General features: G+C 44.8%; 1 protein-coding gene and 1 long non-coding RNA gene across 2 annotated transcripts; one reads left to right on the top strand and one right to left on the bottom strand.

Moving 5' to 3' along the window:
• Positions 1-947: 947 nt before the first annotated feature.
• Positions 948-22238, bottom strand: LOC143528644 (fibroblast growth factor 22-like). The gene is made up of 3 exons (XM_077024439.1): positions 20958-22238; positions 4663-4766; positions 948-3153 (listed from the first exon to the last, which is right to left on the bottom strand). The coding sequence occupies exons 1-3, from the start codon at positions 21304-21306 to the stop codon at positions 2959-2961; spliced, it is 648 nt and encodes a 215-aa protein (XP_076880554.1). The 5' UTR covers positions 21307-22238; the 3' UTR covers positions 948-2958.
• LOC143528645 (uncharacterized) lies at positions 10562-14705 on the top strand. The gene is made up of 3 exons (XR_013134508.1): positions 10562-10702; positions 12910-13152; positions 13627-14705. It is a non-coding gene; the product is annotated as an uncharacterized LOC143528645 (long non-coding RNA).
• Positions 22239-22441: the final 203 nt, after the last annotated feature.

Raw genomic sequence — 22441 nt, 5'->3', positions numbered from 1 at the left:
GCAGGCAGAAAATTGGATTAATATAGCAGATTGCATGTTGTAACATAGGCTATTAAGTTCTTTTTAATTTTCTGCAACTTTGATTCTCCTCTCTGTAAAGTGCCAGCAAGCCTCAACCTCAAACCTTGGAATTTAGGAAAATGTCCCCACCTCAGTCCTGAAAGTCTCTTCCCACTTTGACAAAGACCCAGCGATTTTGTATGTAGCATGTACAAATTGAAACTTGATACCTGTCTGTCTTCTAAAACCCCGGTGGGCATCTTTGTTAACCTGACCTGATCTGCAGTGGCCGACCAGAGCACGTGACGGGGGCCACGTCCATGTGGAGTGATTTCACCTGACGGCACAATGGGCAGGTCGGTCCTTCTCATGCGCCCTTTTGATTCCTCCAGATCCACTCTGCGGCTGAAAGGACCACAGCCCTCCCATGCCGCAAGACTCGCTCTCTGAATAGGGCTCCCGCAAAGCCCTTTCAGATCAGGAGGCCAGGTTCTTTATAGGGTGTGGGAGGTCTATTATATCAAACACCTTACACCTGGTCATGTTCATACCATTCATAGCTTCCATTGTCACCTACTCCATTAGGTATTGTATTAGTAGACATGAGAGGTTAACATTAGGGGAGGAACCTCTTTCATGTCAGTACCTACACAGTAGTGGAATTATAATTACTGTAAGTAGCAGTGTGTTGTAATGCTCTTTAATAAGCCTCAATAACCTCAATAACTTTTCAGAGCTTCTAGAGCAGTAGGGGTTTATGCAGAGAAATGAGAGCATTTTTCCAAGGTTTGTTTATGTGTTTTGGATGTCATTGAGTAGCGCTGTAGAGGGGTGCTTTACTAAAAGTACATACCAATCCAGTGTAAATGACCAGATTATGCACGTATTAACATATCTATCTATATTTGACAGCAGTACTGATGGTCAGAGAATGCAGCAGAGTTTTGCTGATAAACTGGTGTAATCGACACACATAAAGAGGAATGTAGTCCTTTTGGTTGGTGAATATATTATTACTCATGGATATTTCTCTTTTGCTACAATCAGACAAAAAACAAGACCCTTCACAACTTGTATAGACGGCATGTCTCTGTGCTCGTTTGAGCATGACTTGGACAATACTCCTGATTGGACACCCCTCATCAGCACAGCAAGAACCCGGCCAGTGGCTAGTGACTGTAGACTTCCTGTACACACCGAGCAATGTTTGGCATCAGAGTATTAATGTTGTGGCTGGGTTATGACCACAGAGCCTTATAGAAGTGGCTGACCATAACACCATGTGTCTACCATCTTATCCCAAAGACTGAAATATATTAAATGCTCTATTTGCAAAATGTTGAATGGAAAAAATGTTAGTGTGACTTAATAGAAGCACATAATTCAAAACATCCCAGTACACAAGCTGTAAAACGCAGTCCTGTTGGATGATGTGTGTTGTGGTCACACACGAACACACATCTATGTGCACACACACGCACGAACACATGTTCACGGGAGTGACTCTTGTTCACGTTGACCAGACCAGTTTGCTTCCAGCAAGTCCCTCGTATGAACACGGTGTAGGGGATGTACACCCTACAGTGGATGCATACTGTAAATGTCTGTGTTTTGCAGAAATCCTGATCTCTCTGTAATTAGGTAGTATCGAAGACGTTAGAAGCAATATCCTGTCACGATCACAGATCAGAAAAAAAACAAAAGTAAATAAAAAAATCAAACCTGTTGTCAAACCTGAAGGCACAAACGGTTCTAAACAAAAGTTGTAATTTGATTTTTTTTTTCCCCCATTATGTCAGAAAAGACTTAAAAAAGCTAGATGAGGCGAACATGCATTTTGGTTTAGAAATCCTAACTGTCTACTGCAGTCATGTAAAAATATAATGTATATTACAACAGTTGGTTAAAGGAGACATTGCAAATGCTTATTTTTTATCAGCAATAACATAAGTATGCCATACATTTACCACTGCTTTATTAAAACCCCCTACCCTTCACTTACACTGTCCACTTCTTTATGTGAACCTAATAAGTACACTTTAGAGGTGGTTTTTGTTTACTTCATAGTTTTGACTGCAGGACGTCTGTTGACCAGACCCTCTTTGAGAGGCAGGGTGTTCTCAGTGTCACTGGCCTGCTGGCGTGATAACGGCCTGGTAATGTGCTGACCCGAGTCACTGCTGGGTTCAGAGTAGGGCTGAACGATTTGAGAAGGTTCAAGAATCTTTTAAAAATTATTATTTCCCTCACCCGTGCTAAACTGCCATGGCTATCTATGCGTTGTGACGATGTTGTGTAAGTCTGCTAGCAATGTGTGTTCATTGTCTACAAAGTATCAGATACGTAACAAACATAATTACAAACGTATCTTGTTCCTACATGAAAAGAAAATGACGGAATGATGTAATTACCACTACTGTTTATGTAGATTGAATTATTATAGAGTGATTATGGAACGTTTATAGAGTACAGAATATCAGGCACAAACTGAGTCTTGTTAATCTTGATAATACTATTAATAACAAGTAATTAAAATAGCATATTTTGCTATTAATAAAACTGCCTTTTTCTACATCATGATTTTGATACGAAAGCACATGTCTTTCAGCCCTGGTCAAAAATGATTTGTCATCCAAAAATATCTGAACCACCTGCAGTTCTCTCAGACTGCTAATGGAAATCTGGAGGACAGTTAACAAATGTTTAGGCAATTTTCAATAAAGCCAGTGGTGAATGCACATGTGATTATGAACTATATTAGAAGCCTTGCAGAAGCTTCACCAAGCCTCACCCTAAGCAGGAAGGAGGAATAAGTTAACATACTATACGACAATCCCAGAAGAAAACAGTAATGACATTAAAACAAAAGTCCCCAACAAAATGTTCATGTACAGCAGTAATGGTGAGAGCCTCTGCAGTAATGATCCTCCTGACGTGGATGTTAAGGAGAGCCAGTGGTTATGTTGGGACCATTGGGAGGAAGTGGGTGGACGAGTGTCTCCGTCGGGCTTTGTGGCCCCTTCTCGGCTTGCCCCGTCCGTTCAGGGACACAAACATCTGTCGTCCGCTGTGTCTCCAGCGCAAAGACGCGTACGTGTTGTAGCCGTTCTCCTCGATGCGCTCTTTGAACTTGCAGCTTGGGTTATATCGCACCTGCCACAAAAGAGGAAGAGGCCTCAGGTAAACAATGACATCCACTACCTGTTTGTTTGGGGTGCAAGAGCGAAGATATCTGGGTCTGAGACGTTTAGAATGAGGAGATGTTTGGAGCAGAACAGTGTGTTGTGACTTTAGTTTAGTAGCTTTAGTGGTGAGCCTAGAAGGTCCTTGTGTATTTCGCTTTAATCAGTATTGAGCCAAACACCAAAAAAACCATTTGCCACCATGCTTCAACTGAAGCTCTAATCAGTTACTATTATGCATCTGTGTTCACCTAACCATCTAAATCAAAACAAGCTCACTTTTAACACACTTAAAAAGCACACTTGCCAAAACTAGCGATCTTTAGCTCCTCTGGTATGGCCGGAGGATGAGCCATATGTCTAGAGTGAGGATGTAAAGTGTGGTCACAATGTGCCCTGGTTCGGGTATCTACAGAATCAGTGTTCTCGGTACTATCTCGCTGCGGCAGTTAGATAAGATTGGGTGCTGTGTTTGGTGTGATTAACACACATTGGGTTGTGATTTGGACAAGCATGAAATCAGAGTGTTCTCCTGAATCTCACTGATCTTCTTGTTTACTTTAAGATCAGGGTGGAAGGAGGATGAAGGAGGGATCTTATCACGATCGGGGCACCGATCGCCAGGTAGAGATTTATCGTAGGTTGGTTAAAGGGCTGAAGCACCACACAAAGGCGGCCCTCGTCAAACAAATCACAAGCTACTGTCTGGTGGCACGCACAAGCAGAAATGCCACTGACAGGGGCCCCCAAGATGTCTTCGTAAACCTCAACCAGCATCAGCGAGCTTAGTTCAAGTGAGACGCGGTCGTTCCCTGTGTGTTTAACACAGGTCTTAGGTGAGTGCGGTTTTCTCACTGTCTTTTTGTGTGGCGAGCTCATATTCCATTCAATGACATTCAGCCTTTATGTTCTCCTGTGTTGGCAAGAACAGAACTCAACATAATTGCCAACCTTGAGACCTCAGAAACAGGAGAAATAGAGATTTTCCAGTTTAGGAGATTTCTATTTTTTTTTCTATTTTCTTGTGAGTTTTTATAAAGGCCTTTGAAAATTAATAATTTTCAGTCACTAATGACATTGCAGGTTAGGTTAGAAAACCAGCTCTCATCTCAATAACTCAAACAAAGTAGCAGTCTAGCACATTGAATGAGACATTGAAGGCAGAGTGTTAACTTCTAGTTTGTTACTTGGCTTCATGTATGTTATAATAGTGAAAAAGCAAAATGAGAAAATAATAAAAATAATAAATCAGTGGCCCAAGGGATACAGCAGGTGACAGCCATGAACAGTCTGGAGAAATGGTGGCATTGGTGTGTGTAAAACTTAATCCAGCCTGTTTTATGTCAAGGTTAATTAGATTTGTACTTTCAGCCACAGATGTCTTCATGTTGTATAGTATGGCTGAAAACACTTTAATTCTCATGCAACGTGAATTCAGCTCTCACAAGATGGCTCACAGGACAATGGGAGATGTACCTACCGACCCAAACAGTGTTCCTTTTTTGGACATGGCCAAGTACAGGCCGGTGCTGACAGATTTGATGGCGACAACTCCCACACTGACAGATCGGATTTCCATCAGACCTAGAGAACAAACAGAGAACAGAGGGGCAGGGTTAGAGAAGGGGGGGGGGGGGGGGCACCTGTGTCCTGCTCCTACGGTAGTACATGCAAATGTAAAACTTAATGTAAATAAAATTGTCGGAATTCCTCGGGCTTCTGACAGATTGTCAAGATAACACATACTATTTATGATTTAGTCAGTTAGCTGTGACCACTTAGTTGCTTTAAAACTCACGCTCAAGGTGTCAGTTAGTTTCCCGATACGATCATCTGCTGCATCTGGTGTAACCTGTAAACTGCAAATGTTTTTGTGTGCGTTTCATTTCTTCTGTACAGACAGTGATCACGCACAGACCGCCACTCTGCTCATTGGTGTCTGATCTGCTTTTACTCAAAATAAAGAGCCGGGCCATTCTTACGGCGTCAGACCAAATATGGCACTAAATGAAATACGCTTTTCCCCATCCTACACTGAATGGGATCTAATTGCTGTACGGGAGTCTCCTTGAAGCACTCCACACTGCTTATGGTCGTTTACAAAAGGACGCTGATGATATTCTGTTGGTGTTATCAGTTCTGATTATCTACGCTACTTAAGAGGTGCACCACTCAGGACAACATCCGAGGAGACGTTTGGTCTCGCCTGCATAATCACGAGAGTAAAACCTGACACAAGCAGATCGGCTCACTGCTGGCAGTGGCCTGTAAACACAGTAACATTGACGTGCTCATTGAGTTGTTGACCAAAAGCCAGTAGGAAAATGAAGGTAAAAGCAAGAATCGCCTCACAGGCCAGCAGTGCTGCTGAACACATGTGCAGAAGGTGACAGAGGGAAGGTGAGATACTTCAGATTTGGATAAAGTCATTCACTGATTAGAACATATAAATCTTCTCAAAATCAAGTGCTCTAGGATTAGAGCCATACCTGCTAATTTCCTTGATCCAGCTGATTTGATAGACATTTCATGTATAGCAGACACCCAGGGACATTGTAACTATTTAGATGTTTAGTTCATAGGATCCTTGTCTGATTGCAAAAGGTCTCCATACCAGATGCCTTGAGTTCCTCAAGGACAACAGGTTACTGGAAAATTTCACAGTGGAATTGGATACACTGGTATCTGGCTGGTTGCAATAGCTCACAAAGTGCTTGTGTGTCAACTAAAGGTCATGGCTAACCTTTATGACCACCCACATAGTCAAGTTAGCAAGTGGTGTTAGTTTTTAGCTGTTGCAGTGAAGCAAAGATGGCCGAGGTCTGTCCTTTCTAAGGTATGCCAGATTATTTAGATTGATTCCTCAAAATGGTCTGAGAGCCTTTGTTTAAAGTTGCTGACATTCTCACCCGTCCACCAACATAGAATGATAATTGCGTGACCTTTCACACATGGTTCTCTTTCTGCACACTCATCAGAAGAAATCTGATTTTGTGCACGCTCATGTCTATTATTGAGGACAAGCTAAGATTTTTCAGCATCTCTGCTGCAGGAAGAAAAAAACCAATGACAAAGACAGACTCATGTGTAACCATTTACAATAAAGACTTTCACAGGCGTGAATGCTGTGATCAGCACCATTAATCTTCAGTGGAACGTTTGTCAAAGAAGATGAAAAGAAACATGAACTCTATGACCATAGGCAACATCAGTTCACTTTATGGATTCTATTAGAACGTTTTACCAATGAAATTCATATGAATACTTATCTGAATCCTCACCTAATTTTTTCTATTAGACCTTCTAAAATATCATACAGTATATTGACTCAAAGCAATATTGTAAAGCATGGGATTCAGTGAAGATTGATGAATATGAGCCACGCCCCTTCAGTAATGGCAGGTGGTCGCTGGTTCTTGGGTTGAACGACTTCCGAAGAACTGCAGTCCGGTGAAAGATCAGAGCCAACATGTGTGCTCACATGTGTCGACTGAAATCGTCTTCAGGTACAGCACGAGAGAAAACACACTGTAATGCTTTCTTCTTTGACTTTTTCCTCTTCTGCTGGTGGAGGGAGAGAATGGTCCTAACACCTCTAATTAGTCACCCAGAGGCAGGAGCCCGAGGAACCAAGGATCCTCTTCAATGGCTCGTAATCTTCTGACAGACCTCTGGATGCTTAACCAAACAAATATAAAGGTTAGTCCCATATTATTTTTAATACTCTTTGAATTTGCTCTAGATGATTTTCAAAGGCAGTGGGGTAGCAAGGAGTTTTCAATATTAAGTTAATTTTCCATTATACCATCAACTTTTTCACTTTACATCTTACATCTCACAACAAAGATTTAGAGATTTACAGATGCAAAATGCAAAATGCAAAAAAAAAACGTTTAATGTTCCTTTGAACACATAAAGCTGTTTTACATGTGGTTTATCAAAAAATGAATATTACAAGACTGTAAAGACATTACATGCTGATCCAAAGATCTACATAAGCTTTCTAAAAGTCCTGGTAGTAGATCTACATGATATTTAAAATTATATGTAGGCTTACTGATCATATAGAGAAGGATGACCAGACCAACTTCACCCAGTTACGTTTTTCACTTATAACTGGGTCCTTATCTCCAATCACTAATGCAGTCCTTAACATAGTCCCATCTTAAACCAAGTGCCAAGAGGCAAATTATTTTGAAAAAAAGAAAAAACTGTAACTTGTCAGCGATTGGCAAATTGACAAATGATTTGTCAAAGTAATGCCATAGATCACGTAATAAGTCTTTTGTGTGAGCTTCTGAATGTAGATGAGTTTGCCCAGAGCTAATTCTTTTAACCTTTGGCATGATTAGCCCAAACTGTCAATAATCTACCACGGCCACTACAAGAAAATCCTGGCTTTTATGTGCTTAGTCAACTGTGGACCAGCTATTTTACCACCTTGTATAGGTTTTCTCAGAGGATGGAACAGGTTCCTTTTGCATCCTTGTTTTCATTCTTTCTTACACTCTTTCAGTGCTCTCCTTTACTCCCCCCACACACTTTTTTTTTGGAAGTGAGCCCATCATCAGATCATTCAGCCTTTTTTGACCTTAAAAAAAGCAGGACAGAAAAGAGAAAAGTGTGTGGGTTGGGGTGGGGGGGGGGAGAGAACTAAGGGTTGAGGATGGTAGTAATAAGGTCTTGGTAGTGGGGGTTATGGGGTCAGGGGGGTCATAAAATTATGTTTCCTTCAACTGGCCCTTTTGCTCCCTATAGGCCTTTGTTACCTACCTGAGATCTGGAAGCCGACAAGGACTTATTAATGACCCGGCTTTTGTCACAGAGACCAAGGTTCCTCCCACCTCCATTAAAAGGGAAGGAGGAGTATGCCAAGTGAAAGATTGGGCAAAGTTTCTCTAGCTTTTCCCAACTGCCTTCTTCTTCTTTTTTTTCTGGAGGTCTTTAATTTCTCGGGTCACCCCCCCCTTCAGCGTTTCTCCGTGTCCTGTCGTCCGCTCAGAAATAAGCCTGGGAATCTCTGGGTTCCAACAGCGTGGTCGCTCTTGATTGACATACCTTTTCAATTATTTCACAGTTTGCTAAGAGAGGGCACTGTTGTTTTTTTTTCCACTCATTCTCTCTCTCTTTTTATACGTCCCTTTCAAAACACGGGCTTTTCATGTTGGGTTCCTTCGCTGCTGTGCCTAATGGCTGTGAGTAGGGGCCTTTGATCTGATCTGCCTCTGCAGAGGTGCACCACCCGAGCAGGCCTCCATCCTGGCCTGTGTGTGGTGAGGTCTTACGCCATTAAAGGCTACGTCAGCCACTGCTGCTCCAACGGTCCCGTGCCGACCATGAGAGCTGCTGTTTCAGGGGACCCGGGGCCTTGAGCGCCTGATGCTGGAGGCTATGCTTTCAAATGCATGCACTGTACACAGGTTAATTCCTTCAGGTGTGTTTTTTTTTTTACAGTCCCCATGTCATAAACCCCATCACGACCGAACACTCATGATTTCAGATAAACCTCTCGTTAAACTACCAGGCAGTGGAGCACAATTTCCTGTTACCGGCACAAACTTGTACAATATATATCGTTTTTGACAAAGGATGAATAAAAACAAAATATGAGGTGAGATGGAGAACTGTAGATTAGAAGAGATGGTTGTAGATAACAGAAACCTCTCAATCTTCATGATTCATTTCTATATTTCTGTGTGTGCACTGGTGTGTATTAGTGTGGCGGCCCACAAATGAGACCACCTCTCCCTTCAGACACGTGGGCGTGAGCGCTAAGGCAAAGACCAGTAATAAGCACATCCCTGCTGTACGTGCGCTGGGTAACGTCAGGTGTACCGGCTCTCAGAGGCACAGTGGCTGTTTCGTCAGCAGTCAACCTGCAACCCGATAGCGTGATGATGTGTGTGCCTGAGACCGAGCTGCGGAGACACATCAAAGGAGACGACGATGAATGAGTCAATGCGAATTCTAAAATGACACGCTGTAGTTCTAAGGATGTTTTCACATGGTTTGTCACGCATGGCAAACAAAACGTGTGAAGTAATGTTACCCGCGCTTTCAGAAAATCAAATCAGGACGTCATTTTTTTAGGAATAGCTCAAATACGCTTGGAGTTCCCATTTTTTTCTCCGCCTTTCCATTGAGATTTCAAATGATGGACTTGCCTCACATGTTTTAAATGTGGAAACATAATTCCTCAGCCATAAGCTTGAGGATTATTTCATGTATACAAATTCAGACCCTACTATGTTTTGCCTGATTATTTAGGTAAGGCAGAGTTCCACATGGTTAAATACTGTCACATGTCCTTGCCTGTATGCTGTAATACTGAGGTAAGAGATGCACAAACTCTTTAACAGGCTTGCAAGAAGCTCTGAGGATCTTCCAGTTCCAGAGCGTGACATCACACGGCCACACGTGGACCTCTGACCACGAGCCTGCAGTACCACAAGTGCACCCCACCTATTAAGTCTCAGAAGTCAGGAAAGATGTATTACTCCCACCCAAAAGGTTATGAGACCTGTCATAAACCAGCACACACACACACACACACACACACACACACACACACACACACACACACACACACACACACACACACACACACACACACACACACACACACACACACACACACACACACACACAAGCATTCAGGCTTGCCTCCATCCCGAGGGACTAATTTTACCCATATACACATCACATGCATTACTATTTTCCTCCTCTTGTTGCAGTGCCAGTGTTTGATCGACAGGTTACAGTGTCACATGCTCTATTCCAGTATTTTCCCACTCACTTCTTTACCTTGGACTTATGATGATGATCTGCATAGACTTCAACATCCTAGTTTAACTACAGGCTGCATGGCATAAACTCAAGTGCCATGGCTTGGACTCCATTTTCTCTAAAGGAGCAATGACTTAATATTTTGTTCACCATTCAGAATGACTCTCAAGTCTAATTTAGCACTTGACACCCCACAGCAGTAATAAACAAAGCTTCTCAAAATGAATGAGGTTATCATCTGTCGAGCCTTAGCTGTTTTTAGAATCTGACCAAGAATAATGGAAAAGCACAAAAGCCCGCGAGAGAACAACCTCACTGTGTGTGTGTGTGTGTGTGTGTGTGTGTGTGTGTGTGTGTGTGTGTGTGTGTGTGTGTGTGTGTGTGTGTGTGTTGGACCGATGCATTGAGGCTGGTTAACCCAAGCAGGATCACGCTGGAAGGCAGTTCACAGTCGTCATTTTTACTACCGCGCTATAGAATGGAGTTGTGAACAGAGGTGTTCGCTTGCATCATGCGCCAGATCCCGTCTAACCGGGCGGAGAGAGAAAGGAAAGAGGAGAGAAAAGTGAAACACAGCCTGCGGATGAGAGGGGGAAGAAAGGGTTTGGCTGAGGTGATTCACTGGCTGGCCTGATTTCTCCGCTCTCTCCCACCTCCTCGCTGTCTCGGGGGGGGACGTGGACCGGCTGACACTGATAACACCGTGGCTTCAAGCCTATTCAAACGTGCAAGAGGTAAACTCACTGCCACATTTTCACATGCTACTCTGCTTGCATGCTAACCATGCTAAAGAGGCAACGTGAACACAAGTCACTCAGATGTAGGTGTGATGTCGGTTATTCATGGTTTTAAATATACTGACGGATTTAAATATTCAGGTCAGCTTCAATTGCTTATCCATAGGCCTATTTGAGAAATTCAGTCATGTTCTCCAAAGCCACGGTACGGAGATTGTGCCGTTTTGACAAAGTTCAGAATAGCGAAGAGTGCCAAACACATTCAGATATAATCGTCTAGATATGCTGCAAAGCACCCAGGTCACTGCTTGTACAATATTACCAAGACTTTTATTTTGGAGAATTTATAGGTCACATATGGCAGCTTATTCAATCATCATTGCTTAAAAAAAAACAAACATTTTGGACGATGTCATACTCAGTAAAGTTTAACAGCTTTGCCAAGCATTCGCTGTCCTACCTAATAAACGTTCCTGGGCTCTAATATGAAACACCTGTGTGGGTCTCAGTCTCCCTTTTTCTTCTGGTGCTTCATCATGTTACAAAATAATAAAATATATGTCAGAGTCACTCAAGCCATCCTGACAGAAAAAGGAAAGGAATATTCAGTGCACCGAGGAGTTCCGCTCTAGAAACTATATTTAAGTCACATAACTACATTCAAAAGTTGAACATCCATGTTGTCATCGGCATATCTACCACTGCGGTTTACTTCAACCTATCGTGCAGTGCAGTGAAGAGCGTTGGTGACTCAGGTCACCGTGAGCTGTGGCGGCCGCTTGGACCGGTGAGGGGTGAAGGCCCTTTCTCACGCTGCCTCGTCTGACCTGGGCGATGTTCGCTCGCACACAATCCGCCGCTTGTGCGGATCCCGGGGGCCGGGCCTTGGGCCCCGATCCCCCTTTCACGGGCTGCTGAATGCGAACTCTGGGGACCGGCCAGGTCTTTCAAAGGCCATTAGTGCCAGCGACAGGTATCGCGTTACCCCCCACATACAAGGAGACAGGCCAGGTGAGAGGGAGAGGCCAGGAGTCAGGAGAGCAACGGTCAGCGTGGGCCAAAGTGGCAGACCCCGTCTGGGCCCCCGGACCCCCTTCCTTTCATCTCTTCCTTTTTCTCTCTGTCCTGTCTAGTCAGTCCTCTCTCTTTCTCACAACCATTTCCTCTACATTTGTTTTTTTTTTTTTGCACACAAGAAAGGAGATGACCGCATTCGCCCCAGTTATGCTCAAGTGTGTGAAACCATAATCCAGCTCATATTAATGACAACAGTGAGTGATGTCATGTTTAGCAAGAACCTTTTGTAAATGCGTGTCTATCAATACTTAATAACAAAAAAGGAAAGAGGAGAAATCCCAGTAAGGATTCCAGTAAAGTTCTTCTGTACGTGTACTTTCTGCTATCTTCTCTCACACTTCAACTCCTTCTGGGATGGAAGACGGGACCATGGAAGTCATTCATTAGTGAATTACTGCGTCAGATAAAGAGGCCACTTAGGGATTCAGTGGACTGAGGGTCAGGGGTCTGAATGATAGCATCATTCCCTCTGACACGCATGGTGTGTCTGATTTACACACTCCTAATAGACCCCAACAGTCTGCTCTTCCAGAACTACAGATTAAAAGTGTGGACTTGGAAACCACAGGAGTTGATCTGCAGCAAATCTGACCTGTCCTCAATGTAAACTGATTACAAAGATGGTAATCTTATCAGGGCTTAGGAAAGTGAGCCTAAGAAACAAAGTCCACAGTGATATTAATCACATGGGACAGGTTGAATTGATTCAACTGGGCAGGTCTGACTGTTCTGACTAACTGACTGTTGTGACTAACGGTCTGTTCAGCATCCTTTACAAAACCGTGTAGTCTTGTACTTAGTCACATGTACCTGTCACACCATCAAAGGCACATTTCACTTCCTATATCTAGAACAGATTATTGAACCCCTTCTTTTAAGCCAACTAGGGAATTTAATCAGCCAAGTAATTAACACAGATCCATCACAGAACTGACTGACGATCCCCCACCCTAGATGTCTGGTGCTATTTCTCCATTGAGAGCCCTGATGCAGGTGTTGTTGGCATCCTCCAATATCCTACTCGAGGTGTGTGTGTGTGTGTGTGTGTGTGTGTGTGTGTGTGTGTGTGTGTGTGTGTGTGTGTGTGTGTGTGTGTGTGTGTGTGTGTGTGTCTTTTCTTTAATCAGAGACCAAAGGAGCATACTGGCCTACGAACGTTGCATCACTTCCTAGTGAACAAGCCCATCGGCGTCAAAGTCATTCGCTGACAGCCACGGACTGACTTGAGCGGCGTGACTCACAGGTCTTGCTTGTTCTCTGCAGCCAGTTCTATCGTAAGTCAGAGGACTAAGGCTGAGCTCACCGTACACTTAATTACACCAAGCCCAGATCCTCCACTTCCTGCCTGGAAACAGATTTAGGGAACACAGGTTTGTTTATCGTTTCTTCTCTCTCGTTTTTTTTTTTTTTTTTTACTGGCCATATGGAAAAGTCTGCAATGCTAATTTGAAAAAGGTTTGAGTCTATAACAAATTAGCATAATCTTGCATACATATAGGGGGCCTGGTCATGGCCTGGTGGTTAGGGAACTGGTCTTGTGACCGGAGGGTCGTGGGTTCGATTCCCAGACCTTAGGCCATGACTGAGATGCCCTTGAGCAAGGCACCTAACCCCAACTGCTCCCCGGGCGCCGGACTAGGGCTGCCCACCGCTCTGGGCACGTGTGATCCACAGCCCCCTAGTAATCACTAGTGTGTGTGTGTGTGTGTGTGTGTGTGTGTGTGTGTGTTCTAACTGCACAGATGGGTAAAAAAGAGGACAAATTTCGATTACGGTGAAAAAATCACAATTGACAAAATATGGCACACACACATTAGCTCACTTGTGCTCCTCTACTTTTCTAGATCTTCAAAGCTTCTCAACAACCGTGGAGCCTTGTGAGGGGAAGGGAGGTGGGACAGGTGCCCAGAGCCAGGTTCAGGAAGTTCTCCTCGGCTCCTCTGACGAAGGGGCAGGCTCCGCTGCACCAGAGCGAGACCCACTAGACAGGGGAGCGATTGAAAATGTCGCAATCAGATCTGCGAGACGGCTTCGGTGGGGAAAGGCCTTGACCTCTGGCCTTGACCTCTGCTTCTTTCTCTTTAATGCAGCGTGGCTGCTTTTGGGAAGTCCTGCTGCTTGGTCCTTTTGTTTTGGACTCTGGTGAACTGATTCTCTGTGCTTCATCATTTAGGGGTCTGAGATTCAATCAATGCTAAAACTGCCATTAAATACATCGAGTAGGCTTAACTATCAAATGTAGTTTAGAGTCTGAATGAAACCAAGTCACTGAACGGAGCATGCCCACACTACTGTAGACTCTGAGCTGGTTCATTACTCTGTTGTTTAAACAGTAAACATACCGTGAAAAATGGCCAGATGATGCATAATCTCTGTATGTACGTCCGTTACACACCTGGGATTACACGAGTATGGAACTTATTATATTAATTACAGGTGAGCCTCCATTATGAAATGAGTAAACCATAATCAAATGGGTATCATTATTGAGAAGGTGATGAAGAGTTAAGCATTATCAAAACAGTCCCAAGGTCACTGCCATGACTGTTTGCAGAAGAATTATATGCATTGCTTTAGTGTGGAGGGCACAGTCATAGAGACGATATTCTGATAAGGTCTTGGCTACTAGTCTACATAACGCTTCCACTTGTGCTGGTGATGTACGGTTTCCATAGACTGCACTATGACACAGAAGCGTCTTACACACAGTATAACGTCGATGTTTTGTGTACACAGTACAATCACAGTAGGCAAATCACAGCAGGCAAATTGTTGTCAAGTTATAGTGAACATGTCGAGATAAGGGGGCAGATACCCGGCCTTAGTTTCCGATCTCTGTGGACACAAATTTCAGATGCAATATGTAAAGACAATCTCATAATGTTCATTGTGGAAAAGTGTGCAACCTTTTGTCGTGCTGTTTATGAATATGAATGAATGAATGACGGATAGGCGAGGCAGCTTGTAAGAGATTTAAACATGTTTGCAACTGTAAACACTCCCCTCCCATGGACAGGTTTAATTTGTCTCTTAGGAAACAGAATGAACTCACAGGTCTTAAATATGTAGAACTGTAACCGTTTATATATATATATATATATATATATATATATATATATATATATATATATATATATATTGGTTGCCATGGCACAAATGTGTTTTTTCCCACTGTAATCAAGAGCTCAATTTTGAATTGACAAAGTTCACAAAGTTTGTTCACAGTGGGATGAATGGATCACACAGTCGGATCGTTGTCAGCTCAGGTGAGCCTATTTGATTATGCTTACAACTACGCAATGTGACCGAACCCTGTGTACCGAACACCTGGCACTGAGCACAAGCCAGGTGAGTCAAAAACAAAACGCTTTATGTAAAACCTGGACTGCTGACAAGATGTGTTAACACACTTGCCCACATTTCTTTTTTCAGTGCACTTATCTATAAATCCATATCTACGTTTCTGATCTTAGGTGCAGTGTGGCGGACGTCTCTTCAGAGGGCTCTGCAGCGGCTGGAGAGGACGTGGGGGAAGATCTGAGTTGGCCTTCTGTCACTCAGCCTCGTTTTATAGCCACCTCTCGCTCTTTTTTTACAGCCCAATCAACCGCATATCTGTGTAATCCTGGGAGACGTGTGAGCATTTCAGTCGTGGGTGTGCCTTTCTCTTATTATCGTTTCGGCCCTCGGAGATCTGCAAGGTCAGATTTGGTCACGGTTTGCAACGAGACACTGGCTTGGTTTCAATAGGGCCATTTTGTTATTTAGTTACTGATGTATCAGCATGATCAAACAGGGCATGAGCTACCGAGCTTGGATTAAGCTTCTCAACCACTAAAACTCTTCACTTCCTATATGGTGGGAGTCTTGTGAAGCTAGAAGATCTCACACATATTAGAGGGCAACACAAGAGGAACAGGTCCATATGAGGCCAGACTTCATTAAACCACCATACGCGGGCAGCGCTCTTTCCTTGGAAGCCTTCATTAAGCCACCAGTTCAAAAAGTACACAGTACTTTCAGCTACCAGACCACTGTGCAAGTCTGCAAACCTGCATCTTAAAAATGGCACTGGCATCCAAGGGAATCCTCAGTGGTTTGGTGCCTAAAACAGCTTCCAAACATACCAAACCTTCTGGACTGATTCTGGTTTTAATCGAAAAGGTCACTTAAGAACTCATAAATTATTAAGAGTTGGTGCCCAGTAAAGCACGGGTCTTACCGATATTCGCTGCCTCCTCTCACATAGACTCTTAGAGCTTGAATTGGTTTCCTTTGGCAGATGGTATGACCCCTAGCTGACATCCCAACTGATTTAATCTCATTTCTCCACCCCAAAAAGGTTGTTATAATAGTAACAGAACTAATGATTTTTCACTGAGAGGGAAAAAATGGTTTTGGGGTCCATCTTGGCCAGCGGATTGCTGGCAGAGAGTAGGTAGTCATGTAATGTACTGGGCATATCAATATGAACACTATGTATCTTTATTATCATGTTGTGAATCGTGTCATTAGTCTTGGCCTATTAATAGATACTTTACTATGATAGAACAACAAGTATTGGCATCTCAATATGTGATTGCCGGTTTGATTAACAACCTTGGGTTTGCGTGCAATGACTTCCCATGAAATCATTGCTTGTGAAGAGAGCTCTGTGTATTAAGTCTGTGATTTAAGAACTCAGGACGCTGCGCTGGAGAAGTCGGACTCGACAACCCTAGTGAACCCAGTAAAGCTGAGTACAGTGCTGGAGCCAGACAGAAGCGCTTAGCTGCTAATTGCTACACTTCTTTTTTTATTTCTACGCCCATTCATGTTATCAAACACCACTGTTGGACACAGCCGAGGTAAACCTAATTAAAGCACTACTACTGCCACGCTTTGGTGTCTGTGTGTCTGTGGGTGTGTGTGAGTGTGAGTGTGTGTGTGTCTTTCAGTTTTTGCCCTTGTGTCTTAGTGCCAGGCACAGCTGGCAAGAAATTCGTGTTCTCTGTTTTCCCACTATAGTGGGGACCAACATCCATGTTTGGAAGAATGACAAGGCCAGGCATTGTGGGCCGTTCCCCATCTCTTTGGCACCAGCTTCACCTTACAGTGTCTTTGGGTTAAATCGAGGCAACACTGCCAAACTTCGCAAAGGTGCCAGGAACCACCCGGTGTTTGCTGCTCCCACAAACAGCACCCCGATCTCCACCGGACTCCGGGGGTCCACACTCTTCGCCAAAGTAAAACAAGTGTCTCCTTAACCATTCACCATATTTGTCTTATGCAGAATCTCATGCCTGGGTTCATATAAATGTAGCAAGTCCAGACTTAACACCAGCTACAACAAAACGCTAAGCAACTTTCCGCTTTGCTAAATTTAATTTGGTACTGGTTTCTCATGAGGGCAGATTCAGGAGCTCAGACAGTAGTTCATTCTGGGGATAGTCCATTTCTTCACAGCCAGTACTGATTTCAACCTTCAGGCATCATTCAGTCTGAGGTACCAACCCCTGGCTAAACGCAAGCTTTCCAATAACCAGCAAATAGAGGACAGCTTCTGTGAGACGTAGCCCTGCCAATACTAACTTTCCTGATTTAATCACTGGAGACTTGTACAAAATCACCACATACGAACATGTTTGCCTTAGTAACAGTGTTTTCCCTCAAAAGACAGTCGGTATATGAACACTACATCACTTCGACTATCATCGCTGTCATTTCTGTTGAATTCATGAGTCTGTAAATCTAAGACATGCTTTGTTCAGGGGCACCGAGGGCCAGCAAGTCATTACTAACCTGCTACAACACATTCTTTCAGAAGACAGGATTCATTTGACACAGGAGGGTTAAATGATGAATATGATTTCTATATGTATTCATTTTCACCTCTTCTGACCCGTACCTATTCTATATGCCAGCCCCAGCAGTATACAGTCTTCCCTCTGTAGCTTCTCTGTGCCTCCATAGACTGACACACACACACACACACTCTCCCTCTCTCTCTCTCTTTTGAAATATGTTTTAAATAATTCCACAATATATTCAGAACGGCTGGATGAGTTTCTTCCTGCACCTGCGATCCAAGCTCAACACGCCCATGAACTCACGGCAAGGGAAAAGGGCAGCTTGTAAAGCAAGATGCAGGAGTGTGAGAGGAAACTTAGGTAAACATGTCACAAGCCCCTGGAAATACGGCTGAAAATGGGGGGAGAGAATGAAACACAGGGAGGCTCTGGCAAACAGCAAGGTGTTCATAGTTTAGCACAAGTGACTTTTCTGATTATGCCTGTCATATGCCTTTATTTCCATAGTTTTGCGCAGTGTCACTGCTTGGACTCAAATCAAGCATTTGAAGTCCTCGTCCACACCCGCCCAAAGCCTCAACACTGTGTCCTTTTAAAGTCCCATTTCAGTGGGGAAAAGATCTCGCGAGCTGGGCCTGCCTGCCAGCAATATTTCATAAGTACCTGTGACAAGAAAAATGAAAAAGTAAACATCTCTGGGTAAGCAAAATCTTCCGCCTGAGCTGCTGCTGGAGAACAGACAGAAACACTGGCACTCCAGATAATGTTTTCATCAAATGGCCGCCAGTTGAATAAAAGTAATGACAACCCATAACACCTCCTACGTGTGTAACCAACTCATATTGATCCATTGAGAGTTTCTTAATATTTTTTACATATTTTTTTCAACATACTCCTAATTTTATGAAGGGTTGTGTTTATTTTTAGTTGTTAAACCATGATTCTTCATTGGACTCCATGTTATCACAGACTCGATGGTTTGCCTCATTCGCCCCAGTGTGTCCATCATCCTCGTCAGGGCTAGCATGCACTTTATTGTAACTGATCCGTGTCACACTAATTTGAATTTCAAACCTTCAAGCACTACCAGCCGTTCAGCGCCGGGAATAAAAATAAGCTTGAGGAGCCATTGCCAAGACGAGGTGCTCAAAAGCAGTGAATGAAATTCGCTCAGCGGTTGTTTGTGCAATTATGCCGGGCCTTTCTTGAGTCAGTGTGGCTTCTTTAATCCTGACGAAAGTGGGACTTTTCTGTGAGCAGCACAGCACTAAATAAAGGTGTGCTAGAAGCACAAGCTGGACGCATGTAAGTTTGCCGGAACACATCGCTCTGGGTTTGTCCTCTAGCAGAGGCTGTCTGCGGTGGTTGTGTCCTGCACTGTTCATCCCCACACAAAAAACCCGCCGGGCCGCTCATTCATCTGTTCTCAGCCTTCCTTCCTCTCTCTCCCTCCTCTCTGTTTCTGTCTCTCTCTGTCTGTCTGTCTGTCTGTCTCTCCCCTCTCTCACTCTCTCTCCCCCTCACTCTCGCCCTCTCTCTCTCTCTCTCTCTCTCTCTCTCTCTCTCTCTCTCTCTCTCTCTCTCTCTCTCTCTCTCTCGGCGTGCCCGTGGTCACCCTCGGCTGCTCCAGCCCTGTCGCAATTGATACAATATTTTCCAACCCCAATTAGTCGAGGGTCGGCTGACTAATTCCAGCTGTTTTTGCACCTGAGCGGTCGGGAACAGGCCCTGGAAACTGTGAGCAGGGCCGGGAAGGCCCTCAAAGCCTTTTGAGTAACACCGCCGTGCCGACAGAGGGTGGGGACTCCACCAGCGCCCGAAATCACCGGGAGGCGGAGGAGAATGTTCAGTGTGCAGGAAGACTCGGGCGTGAGAATACGCCAATCCACCGGGTCGCTCAGGGCCGTGGCAAGAATCTCCTCTTTTCCTCCATGCAAGGTGTTTTGCATTAGCATTCAGGATCAAATGGGTAATCAGACCTTTGTCGCCAGCTTAGCTTTGATTATAGTGTGCAAGTTGACTTGATATATATGTGCATTTTGATTCTGATTGTCGCTGACAGTAAAGATGTCACTGGAATGTTATACTAGGGAATAGTACAGCATTGGTCTTTTAACTGGACCAACAAAGACCACATAAGCATTACGCAAGGTGCTATATATCCTAGCGGAGGAGACCCTCGCTACTCAAGGGACACGTTTGAAATACAGGGGCAGGAAACGGGTCTACGGCAGCTACATTTGGGGGGCAAACTGCAGGGCAGCACTGCACTATTTCACCTAGTCCTGCTCAGTCCAGTATGTGGCAGAGCTGCCAGAACCTGGAAACTAGAGACTAAATCCACAGTTGTAAAGAGCAGTAGCTGGCCAAGAGCACACTCTCAGTGCCTCTCACAACACACGCCTGGGTGCCCAAATCACGGCCCAGGGAGGGTCAAACGAACCGACGTGTAGACGTCGCCTACTACAAAACCTCTCAAAACTGCTGCTTTACAGTAATAAATGCTAACATTAAGATCACTCCTGCACATCTTTATAATCTGCGCAGCTGCAAACCAAAAGACCAAAACTTTGTTGCCAGTTGGAGTAGTGGGTCTGGAAAAGACGATTCATACTGTTCACAAAAAGCGCCCTCAGCTACGCAAGCGTACACATTAACACCAAACTCAACGAGGTCAGACCCTAAACAACTACAATGTGTCAGTCTCACGGAGGTTAAAACCCAAAGGTTTATACTGACCTCCTGCCATAGGATGTCATGGTGTGATGTCGTATACAGTGAGAGATAATAAGGGTGGGGTCAGGTGTGACTTCAGGAGCTGTTAACAGCGCGGAAGCCCCTTGACAGCACACACAGGGTCGCCTGATTTATTACCGTCGACCTGCTATTTCACCTGCCGTTTCAAGATTTTCCCTAGTCAAGGATTTAGAACACACAAATTAAATTATACCTGTTCATTTTCAACCTCCTGAAATTCTACAAGCACTTCCATAAATCCTGAAATATTAAAGTCATATAGTCGTGCAAAAGTACAATAATATGCAAAAAATTATAAATAATCTTTCATTACACCATCTTTCACATTGTACAATCTTCCATCAAGTCTGTTCTATTGTAATCAATGCTTTGATCTTCCCTCAAGGTGATTTTTTTAAAATTGACATTTATTCCCAGGTCGTCCTCAGCCTGTGCAGCTCCTGTAGTGGATGACGCAGATAGAAGGTAAAGTGTGACGGATCGAGCAGAAAAATCAGAAGGAATCCCAGATGATAAAGGAGCCATAAACAGGAGAAGCAGATAAGATGACTCACGTAGAGCGATAAAAAGCAGAGACTACCCCGCCCATCCCAGACGCACATAGAGACACTTCCCAGTCCCCTACTCACTGTCAGGGTAGTTCTTGCGCCTGGTGCCGTCCACCTTGCCGTTCTTGTTGATGCAGAGGAAGAACTTGTTGGCTGAGTAGAGACGTCGCAGGCGCACGTCGCCCTCCAGGTGGTTGTAGCTGCGCGCGTGGCGTTCCAGGGTCCACGAGCAGTTAGCGCTCCGCACCAGAGCGCGGAGGGAGTCATGGCCCGGTCCGGCAGGGCAACCCCCGAGGGCGGCGCCGGCCAGGAGAAGCAGGGACAGGCAGGCCAAGCGGAAGGTGAGGGGGCGGCGCGGGTGGGGTCGCACCGGGCCGGCGGAGACGAGGTCGGAGCACAGACCGGCGTGCGCCGACATCCATCTGTACATGGTGGGTCAGACTCCCGATGTGCAGGCAGTCGGCATGATGGTGTTGCCCGTGTGCTGGCCCACTACACGCAGTCCAGTCGCGCAGCGGCTGCCCTCAGCAGGGACCATCCAGGACGAGCTGGACCACGCCAAACTCCTGTCTCGGGAACGATGTGATGCGGGTGCGAGGAAGCTCTTGATGCCTGCTTGTCCTTCTCCTTCCGGCCGGCCGGTGCAGCTCGTCACAGGGCCCGCGCTGCGTCCCGTAATCCCATCTCTGCTGGAAGGTTCTGGCTGTCCCTGGGTTGCTTGGGCCGCTCGGGATGAACCCGCCTCGACCGCGTGGGCTGCACCTTGCGGAGACTCTCGGGTGACGCGTGGGGCTGCCCCGGGCCGCGCCTGCAAGTGAGCTGGATGTGTGTGTGTGTGTGTGTGTGTGTGTGTGTGTGTGTGTGTGTGTGTGTGTGTGTGTGTGTGAATGTGACTGTGGCTCTGTGTGTGTCTGAAAGAAAGAGTGAGTGAGAGAAGAAAGAGAGAGGGAGAGAGAGAGGCAGAAGGAAAGAGAGAAGCAGGAGTTTGAGCGCGTCTGCGTGACCGAGCGAGGCGGGATGGCTGTGAATGGGTGTCTGCTCTCTTTCTCTCCCTGCTGTCTGCCGTGCACTTTGGTAGGGTGGCTCACTCTTCTGCGTTTTATCCTGGGCAGGGCTTGTATCTGGGGGACTAGTGTAGCTGGGTGGGGCTAGGATTGTTCATAATCACTTCAGACGAATGACCCTCCAACATTCTATCACCCTTGTCCTGCCCTGTCGTTCCCCTAAGGAAGGTAGAGTTCTGGTGTCAGTGTTGCCTTATGCAAATCCAAACAGGCTCTTCTCACATCAAGGTTTTAGCAGAGGCATCTGGTTTTGTTTCTCCTTAATCCCGATGTTATCAGCTTCATCTTCAGATGTCCTGCACCTTGAGAAAAAAGCAGAATCATTAAGAATGTCATTCGTGGTAAAGCAAAAGATCTGATGTTTGGACATATGCAATCATTTTGTGACACACGAAAGAATAGAAATACATTATACTACTAAATAAAATGACAATACATACAAAGTATTAACTTAGCTTGTTTTCTACTCAAAATGTAATCTTTTGTGATTCCTGTGTGCTC

Source organism: Brachyhypopomus gauderio, chromosome 12, assembly GCF_052324685.1.
Source record: "Brachyhypopomus gauderio isolate BG-103 chromosome 12, BGAUD_0.2, whole genome shotgun sequence".
Classification (NCBI taxonomy): domain Eukaryota; kingdom Metazoa; phylum Chordata; class Actinopteri; order Gymnotiformes; family Hypopomidae; genus Brachyhypopomus; species Brachyhypopomus gauderio.
The sequence above is the reverse complement of the archived record's forward strand: the minus strand, read 5'-3'. Positions and strand labels throughout refer to the sequence as shown.